This window comes from Camelina sativa, chromosome 15 (assembly GCF_000633955.1).
Source record: "Camelina sativa cultivar DH55 chromosome 15, Cs, whole genome shotgun sequence".
NCBI lineage: Eukaryota > Viridiplantae > Streptophyta > Magnoliopsida > Brassicales > Brassicaceae > Camelina > Camelina sativa.
In genome coordinates, this window is record NC_025699.1 from 5,889,820 (window position 1) to 5,898,570 (window position 8,751).

An 8,751-nucleotide genomic window follows, 5' to 3' on the forward strand; every position below is an offset into this window, starting at 1 on the left:
ATTAATTTACTAATTAAAATATCGTTAATTTGGCCTTCATTCGTTGGTCTTATACTAACTTGGCCGTGCATGAAAACCACCACAACACCATGATATGAATGTACCGTTTTTTCAGGGTGCCTCGGTTTCATGGAACATACCAATTTCTTTTATCAGTACCATTTTGCTTCCTATAGTCGGGAACGCAGCTGAACATGCAGGCGCCATCATGTTTGCTATGAAAGACAAGCTGGTAAGCATTCTTGAGCTGTAACAACTTTAGGCTCTTCATTCCAAACTAGATTTTTCCTTGAGACACAGCTAAACATTTTATCTCTTCTTCAGGATCTGTCGTTGGGAGTGGCTATTGGGTCCTCGATCCAGATTTCCATGTTTGCGGTATGCACCACAATACATTGCAAGAACAGTAATATATCATATATGGACAACAAGTTGTGTTCAATAATCTCTGTGTTACTTGATTAGGTCCCATTCTGCGTGGTGATTGGATGGATGATGGGTCAACAGATGGACCTTAACTTCCAGCTTTTTGAGACGGCGATGCTGTTCATCACCGTTATAGTAGTAGCTTTTTTCCTCCAGGTTGATAAAAATGCTGAAGGCTAAATCATAGTTTATAAAGAGCAACGAAATTCTAAAACTTATAACTAATGATGATCTCTGTTATGCACACAGGAAGGGACATCGAATTACTTTAAAGGATTGATGCTCATTCTTTGTTATTTGATAGTAGCTGCCAGTTTCTTTGTACACGAAGATCCTCCTCAAGGTTAGTGCACTTGTATATACTGAGTTTCTTTGCAATTTCTCAGGTATATTGGCTTGTTCTTGTTCCATGATATGGACATGAAACAAGAACAAGCCAGAAGAGCTAAGTTGCATTCAAGAAGAGCATTTTTTTTAATTAAAATTTGCTTATGTTTTCGTTGTGTTGTTTTGGTTAGATGGTATATAAATCCGAGGAAGAGTCTGGCGTGAAGCATAAAGGTCTTTAATTAAAAGCTGATGATCTCAGTAACACGAAGTGTTGGGGAGAGAGATTTGAAGATGTAAATCTGATTCTAAAGTGGTTTCCACAAACTCGAATCTGTTAAACATGTTGCTTTACTTGTTCGTGCAAAAATATTGTTCGAACAAGTGAAGCTTATATATTCCTTTTTGGCTTTCCCTCCCACACCAAAATCAACATTCTTAGTGACTTAGAAGGTTACAAGTTTTGTTTAAGTTACAATGATACTGTGAAAGATTGAAGATTTGTTGTTGTGCTAAACAATCGCATTTTGACTTGAAATGATGATATTCAGAGAAGTAGTGTGCAAGGGACGACAGGATTTTTCATAGAAATAAATTAGAAAAAGTTGGTAGCGTTGTTAAAGTTAAGAAAACATACTATTTATATTTAAATTTATGGATGTAAGGTTAAATTTTTAAAAAATGTTAGGGTTGTTTGAAAGAATTTGAGTGATTCGGATCAACATCAAACAGGAGCAACTAAGGCTAGGCACCATGGCGGAAGAAGCCGGTTCAGTTTGTTTTACTAAGACCAGAAAACACAACTACACAGCAACATAGACAGGTCTCAGTTTTCTACATAAATGCAACTTTCTTCGTGTGAGAGAATTGAATCTCGGACGAACCAAATTGTTGATCTAGAAAATCCGGATTATTTGTTCTAATTATAGATACATTTCAAGCTAATCTTTATAATTCTCTCGCATACAAAATGGTTTAACAAAATTTAGCGGGGAAAAAATGGTAAACAATACAAAAATAGTCAGGAAATAGTAAGAAATAATAGTATAAAAATCAAAAATAGCGTTTTTTTTGTTTGTTATTAGTTAATTGTTTAAGTTACCGTTGTGAAAGTCAATAAAAGAAACAACGCAAAAAGAAACTAATAACAAAAAAAACGCTATTCTTGAAAGTTATTGTTGTGAAAGTCAATAAAAGAGGCAACACAAAAACTCATGGTTAAAATCGTTGTTGTTTATTATTTTGTGTGAAGCTCATCGTCACTACCCATAGTAACTTACTTTTTAATTTCTATATAAACGATCAAATTTGATCGTTGTAAAACACACAAACATTGCAAACTCCAATTATAAAGAAGTTAAAATTCTTTCTCGTCTCTTTCTCTCTTTATTCATTATCCCGATCTTTTGTGGATATAAATGTCTCTCAATTATTTATATTTACCATAAAATCAAACACTTTTTATAACAGTTACCAATTAATTATATACTGGCAAAGTTGATCGGAAATAATTGTTGTCTATCTAGATTTAAAATTACCAAATCTTATTGGCAAAGTCTATCTAGACAACAATCAAACGCGTGTGGGGTTGTTTCAGCTATTGACTGAAAGAAAAACGAAACGTATGTTAATTAAAAAAAATCCAGACCCACGCGCTGCAGGTCCTCTTAATTTTCCATTTATGCGAAAAATCCCCAAATCGGAGGGTTATATAGAGCTTGTTCGTTTGGCTGCCGCAGGTACCTGCGGCTGCGGTAGACGTAGGTATGGTTGTTCGTTTGCTTGCCGCAGGTACCTGCGTCATGACGCTGCGGTAAACGCTGTGACCTGCGTCTAATATTTTTAAACGTTGTTTCAATTCAGCGGTTAAAAACATAAACGCAATCGCTGCCGCTGCCGCTGCCGCTGCCGCAGTCGCCAGCGTCAACCAAACGAACAAGCCCATAGTCCACGGATTCTAGTATCATGCGCTCAACGCGCCTTTGGTGCATGTGGTTTTGTATATTTCAATATTTCATCCTTGCACAAACTATTAGAGGGATTGTATATATTGATTAAGCTTATTAGATTAATTCCGGTTCAATAGGAATTGGTTTAGATCGGTTTAGTGTATATAATACACAATTGGTATAGTTTGTTACGATTGAGAAACAGAAAACATTTCACAGATTCATCTTTGCTCATGAGAACTCAAATACACGCGTAGTAGCAATGCCACAATGATATGTCACCCATATCTAAAAATTCTTATCTAATTTTCCTTGTGAAATAAAAACCGAAACCATGAGTTTTATGACTTGTTATTGTTAAAATCTATAGGCCACAAAACTAAAAATCAATAAAAGGTTGGAGTTACAAAGATGTGGTTCCTTAAACAAGAGTTGTATTACAGTCGTTGTGACGAAACTCACTCTATTCCCCGACACAAATCAAGCAAAGTACGAAGAAGAGGAAGATGTATCGGCCAATATCTGCAATTGTAGGGAGACAAAATATCATGTTAGCTTTTTTACTTGTACGTTTTTAAATCTCACATTCGCTAAATTTGTTTAATAATAAGTGAAATATATTTTAGAAAGTTTCCTCTTTATGCATTTATAAATCAAGGAAAATAATGTAAATTCAAACTCATTACCTCAAGCTGATCTTCGGTGAAAGAGTCTTTCTGGATGTTCCATGTGTCCGCATGTGTTCGTCGGAACTCAGCCACTGCTTTTGTCACAGTCGATTTTATAGGTGTAGGTTCCCCCGCGAAACGAGCCAGTAATGTCACATGATCCGGCAACCAGCTGAAAACATTTACAAAAGCTTAAGATTTAGTTAAAGACGTTCAAGTTCAAGTTCAAGCTTAAGCTCTGCGCCACACACTTCTGACGTAGAGATGTTACCTGGGCATATCATAAGGAACAGACAAAACTGAAGCTACCAAACCAAGAACTGCTCCATGCACCTCCGCAATAGACTTGGTTGAACTTGATTTCCTGAAACAACCCGATGCAACTCTAAGGTCATGTTAAAACAAAATGAAAGAAAATATATGCAAATCACAGCTACTTTTTTTGTTAATTGCGTTTTTACAATGGGCGACAAAAGTTAACACAAAAATGCTTAAAAGGGAAGGGAAGGTTAGTTAAACCTCCGGTTCCTTCTCTTTTGGAATGAGTTTGCCTCTGCATAGGATCTATCACGAAAATCTGCAGCAAAGTCTTCATCTCCTCCTTTCATTAGGCCTGCTAGAACTGCTGCAGCATGTTCTCGTACCTGAAGATGAGATAAAATCAATGAGGAGTTAAAAAAACTACGCACTTGATCTTACCATATGCAGTTAATCACAAGGTTGAATCACTAACAACGCTAATGGACAACAACATAATTGTGATGAGGAGAAAAAACGAAGCTAGGAACTTGCCTCTACTTGGCTGTCAACAAGGAGCTTTTCCACGGTTTTCCAGATTTTCTGTTTCTCTTCATTAGTGAGGATGAAAGTATGCCTAGTAGAAAAGGTTATATAATAAAAATCTTTATTAGTAAAAAGCGTATTTGCTTGCCACTTTGCTACATGTAACATATATAATCAACAGATGATACCTGTACATAAAAGTTCGCAGATATGTCAGGGTTGAAGATCTTATACGCCAGTTAGAGTCATCAGCAGAAGAAAGAATGACTCCAATAACTTTCTGTAGATGAGAGTCTGGGAAAAGTCTCCACTTTAGCAGCTCAAAGGCTGCTTTAGCCAATGTTGACAGATCTTTATGTGATGTTTCCTAGATGGAAATAAATCTTCCATGATTCCCAGTCATGGAAAAGCGATTGAGATGAAAGAAAGTTAAAAAAATAGAATGGTTATACCTGTAAGGATATCACTGGATAGAGGAATCCTGCAATTACATCGAGCAGATACGAAGCCCTCCCCGATTTAAAAGATGAGATAATGAAATGGAAGAGCTAAAGATAGGATAAAAAGAAAAAATATTAGTATCAAATGTCTCTCAAGTACTGGGTCGAAAAAAATTTGAGACAGCCAGTACCGTCTCCATCCATTTAACATCATCTAGAGAATCGCCGTTAGATTGAGCACTTTCCATATCTACATCTGCTGAAGTGTCTAAGCTGTCTGATATGCTAGCTTGTTGAATGTTTGTAACAGCTTCAGATGCTCGTGCACTAATCAACGTGAACCAATTTTCCTCCTTAAGTCGGCTATCAACATCTGTTCTCCCTTCTTCAGATGGATATTCTTGTTGATATGACATCCGCAGCCGAATGTTAGAGCATAATACTGAAAGAATTACACCGATAGCTTCCCTTATCTGTTCATTGTCACACAAAACAAACAGGTTTTCAGAATTTTACTTTGACACTCATATTTTAGCTTGTCAAAAGACACTCAAATGCATAATTTTTCATGAAAACAAAATGGACACTGATGCCGAGTACAATAGATGAGTGTGAGACATCTTACTTGTGCCGAGGAATGGGACATATTACAGATCAACTCATCAAGAAGTACGATATGCAGCTTCACTTCTGATATGGGCATCTTTGGTGGAGATAGTTCTATCAGAGCAGCTGAAAGAAAAGCATACCGCTTTGCAACAACAGTGGTGGTCGCACTTGGTGGTAATGGTGCCACTATACAATCCAAAATTTGTTGTCTCATGACAGGAATTTTGGTTCCTTGTTTCCCTTTCCCTGTGACAGCATAACGTATGCATGCAGCCCACTCTGGTATGGATTCTACTGATTGGCCAAGAATAACATTCTGCAACTGAACCATTATCCAGCTATCCCACTCACTAAGAAGACCATTAACATCAGAGTGCAGTACACCTGCTAATGCTTCAGCAGCAACGCACTGTTTTGGTCTCTCCTTGGCATTACAAAACTCCTCTAAGGGACTTTTTAGTGCCATCAACACAGGCACTCCACATTCTTGTGCTAATCGCTTGAAGATACGAGCAAAACTTGGGTCGAATATATCACTTCCTAACAAAGATATCCAACTAGGAGTTCTTGGCCATGAAGCCGAAAATTCGAAATAGAAACGAGTGATTGACTTGTCCGCCATGCTCTGGAAGGATGAACTTCCGTGATTTCTAGAGGAACTATCAGTGTCAGTAATATGGATATGCGAAAGACTTTCAAAAGTCTCCCTGAAGAATCCTTCTTCTTGAAAAATTTGGCTCAATGCTAAATCAAGGGATGAGTTGGCATTTTCTTGTGAAGACACAGAAGGTTGATCCTTGCCTTGCATCTTCTGCGGTGACTCTTTAAGTAGCGTGTTTAAAGCTGAAATTGCCAGTATTCTTGTCTGAGGAAGTTGACTTTTCAATTTTCTGAGGAAGTGGCCTGTAAAATACCACCATAATTTTAGTTAGGAAGGAGAAACTCAAATAATATGAAGAAAAAGCCTTCCAATATATTCCACCAACTAAAATCTGTACCAGCAGTTTTATCAAGAATTTTGAAGGAGAAGCTTGGGTCAATCCTAGAGGACATAGCTAGCAGAAGGAGCACTCTGTTAGCCATCAAGTTGTACCTGGAATAAGTAAAAAAACATAATGTCTCCATACCGTCCAAATTATGAACTGAGAGTTGGGGAGCTAAAAGTCTAACTATGTCAACATAAATGCTTTTCCAATGGAAAAAATAGGTTAATGGTAGGATAGATATACCGCCAATGCAAGCTAGAAGAATCAAAACTCATGGAGCCGATCTGAGATACAAGATCTCCAGAAGTAGACCCGTCAACACGGCTTTCCAGTGAGCGAAGTATATTTCTAGACAGTCCCGCAAAGTGAATGTTATATTTGACAAAAAGCTGCAAGCATAAAAAAAATTAGCCAGGAACTGAAGGAAAAAGAAGGCCTTCACCCTAATAACAAAGACTGGACCTTTACCTCAATGATTGCTTTTTGGGATTTCATAGATTCATGATGAGAACTACAGAAGATTAAAAACAAATTTTAATATCACTTTTACACGCATATATGTCCTTAGCAAGAAATATATGTTATTTATCTTAGAAATGTAAAATGGTTACCTTGAAAGAACACCAAGAAGAAAAGAGGAAAATGATTTTGGATCCTGGAGTAGCAGAACAAACATTAGTTTTTGCATTCGAAATAGAGCAAAGAACAACTAACACTAAATGACTACCGTCGTCAAATGCTTGAGAACACTTTGTGAAGAGAGAATGGCACAAGAACCAAGGACTACATGCTCTGGTACATCCGGATTTCGCAAGTTCTCAGTAAGGGACAGAACACACTTTGAAAGCAAGGGGGGCCATCTCTTTAACAGTTTCAGCAAAGACTTTCCAGCAAGCCTGAATAACACCAGAGTTTAAAGCAAAGCCAGGTCATTAATGTATTGAAAGAAGGGTAGAAGCCCGGAAGAGAATTTTACAGACAACATTTTAGGAGATGTTTAGTCCTTTCCAAAACCTAAGACATATAACCATTGACATGCATATTTTAACCACAGATGGACACAAAAGTACTCACACTCGAACAGTCTCATAGTTGTGCAGACACAGGGTCAAAAGATCATCAACCAGAAGTGTCAAGGGTTCCGGTGGAGAGAAGTTCGCATCTGTGCGAAACAGATGATAGGACGATTGTGATGACCTCCATGTGTTGTGCATGTACGCCTTGTCAATGAGTGCCCATCTAGGCCTGGAAGACAAGAAGATTTGCAAGAAATTAAAATCAAGACGTGTATATATTTTATTTAAACAAAAGAGAGAATTACCTTCTCTTGCCCTTAGAATGAAACTCTGTAATAAAGTTCGCTGGAGGCTCTACAATCGCAGTAGATTCCAGTTTCCAAGCCTGCCTGTGATTTGACCATTCATCATACTCCAAACTGCCTGCAAACATTCAAAAGACAAGTGTTACGGAGAGAAAACATGCGGCTAGTCAACAGAAAGAAAGCAAGCCAGAAGCTTTCTGCAGTACCATAGTTTCCTAGAGCATCCATTATGCGGATTATTAATATCAGCAAGATGCTGTCATCTGACTTTTTCTCTAACAAGTATCTGCAAACAGCATATAACAAAACCATCAAAAAATAATATTTTTAGTAGTAATATATGCTTTTTAAAGAGAAGTAAGCAGAGCAGCTATTGAACAAACATTACTTGCAGGCTGCATGAATAGTTTCAGCAGTTTTTTCTCGTATTTCAGCACTGCCAACACATGAACCTGATGCTCCAGCAATAAAGAACGGCGGATCTTCAACCATATCATGTCTAGGTGATGGCCTGAAATCAGGTAGGCAAGACAAAACACCTTGCAATGTCGAATCTATACGCAAAAGAGTCACTTTAAGGTGTGTTTTCTCGTCTCCTGCACCACAAATATCATCAATGAGGCAAGCACATGTAAAATATTTGGAGCAAACAAGTATGAATACGGCGCGTAATATCACCCATGCAATATAGAAATGTCAGCCTTGCTTTAACATGAAACATGCAAACCAAACTGGTATACGATTGATAAATATATATATATCCTTTAAGTAAGACTGAAACACACAAACCAATGACCGAAATTACCTGCATCAGAGTGGATGTTTGATTGGCAAATACTCAAAAGATCATCTAGTGCTGACTGAAGATGGAGGTCTAAGAGCTCATTGGCAAACTGAGTTTCCTCTTTGGTGGGAACATGCCACCTGGAGTGTGCCACCTGCTCATTCTTGGAAGAAGCCTTGGTGCTGATCCATTCCTCCAAAGCAGGAGCAGCTGGGTGACGAGACAAACATCTAACAAGAGCAGAAAGTTATTGTTTTTAAGTAACGAGACCAAAAAAAACACACCAGGATATTGCTAAATATTCTTGAGATATTACGCACTTGTACTGGTCAATAGGATAGTAAAGAATCAAACTTCCGAGGAGAGATCGAAGAAGATGATCCCCAGCTCCATTAACCTTTTCATAAGGCAACCATCACATTATCAAACAAGCCAGATAAACATACATGCTAAAAAAT

General features: G+C 37.7%; 2 protein-coding genes across 2 annotated transcripts in view; one reads left to right on the forward strand and one right to left on the reverse strand.

The window, feature by feature from the left end:
• The window catches only part of LOC104745575 (vacuolar cation/proton exchanger 2), a 4,757-nt gene extending 3,449 nt beyond the window's left edge, over positions 1 to 1,308 (forward strand). The window contains exon 13 of the mRNA XM_010466860.2: positions 945 to 1,308. Coding sequence (XP_010465162.1) covers positions 945 to 955 — 11 coding nt within the window. The 3' untranslated portion in view covers positions 956 to 1,308. The remainder of the gene's footprint in view (positions 1 to 944) is intronic.
• Positions 2,988 to 8,751, reverse strand: part of LOC104748168 (proteasome activator subunit 4-like) — a 10,764-nt gene continuing 5,000 nt past the window's right edge. The window contains exons 12-32 of the mRNA XM_010469849.2: positions 8,736 to 8,742; positions 8,614 to 8,690; positions 8,315 to 8,523; positions 7,898 to 8,105; positions 7,716 to 7,795; positions 7,510 to 7,627; positions 7,263 to 7,433; positions 6,916 to 7,084; positions 6,800 to 6,843; positions 6,657 to 6,699; positions 6,432 to 6,577; positions 6,201 to 6,295; positions 5,219 to 6,105; positions 4,785 to 5,066; positions 4,606 to 4,701; positions 4,342 to 4,520; positions 4,163 to 4,244; positions 3,890 to 4,014; positions 3,642 to 3,734; positions 3,389 to 3,542; positions 2,988 to 3,224 (exon numbers count right to left, since the gene is read on the reverse strand). Of these exons, the coding sequence (XP_010468151.1) occupies positions 3,183 to 3,224; positions 3,389 to 3,542; positions 3,642 to 3,734; positions 3,890 to 4,014; positions 4,163 to 4,244; positions 4,342 to 4,520; positions 4,606 to 4,701; positions 4,785 to 5,066; positions 5,219 to 6,105; positions 6,201 to 6,295; positions 6,432 to 6,577; positions 6,657 to 6,699; positions 6,800 to 6,843; positions 6,916 to 7,084; positions 7,263 to 7,433; positions 7,510 to 7,627; positions 7,716 to 7,795; positions 7,898 to 8,105; positions 8,315 to 8,523; positions 8,614 to 8,690; positions 8,736 to 8,742 (3,307 nt within the window). The 3' untranslated portion in view covers positions 2,988 to 3,182. The remainder of the gene's footprint in view (positions 3,225 to 3,388; positions 3,543 to 3,641; positions 3,735 to 3,889; positions 4,015 to 4,162; positions 4,245 to 4,341; positions 4,521 to 4,605; positions 4,702 to 4,784; positions 5,067 to 5,218; positions 6,106 to 6,200; positions 6,296 to 6,431; positions 6,578 to 6,656; positions 6,700 to 6,799; positions 6,844 to 6,915; positions 7,085 to 7,262; positions 7,434 to 7,509; positions 7,628 to 7,715; positions 7,796 to 7,897; positions 8,106 to 8,314; positions 8,524 to 8,613; positions 8,691 to 8,735; positions 8,743 to 8,751) is intronic.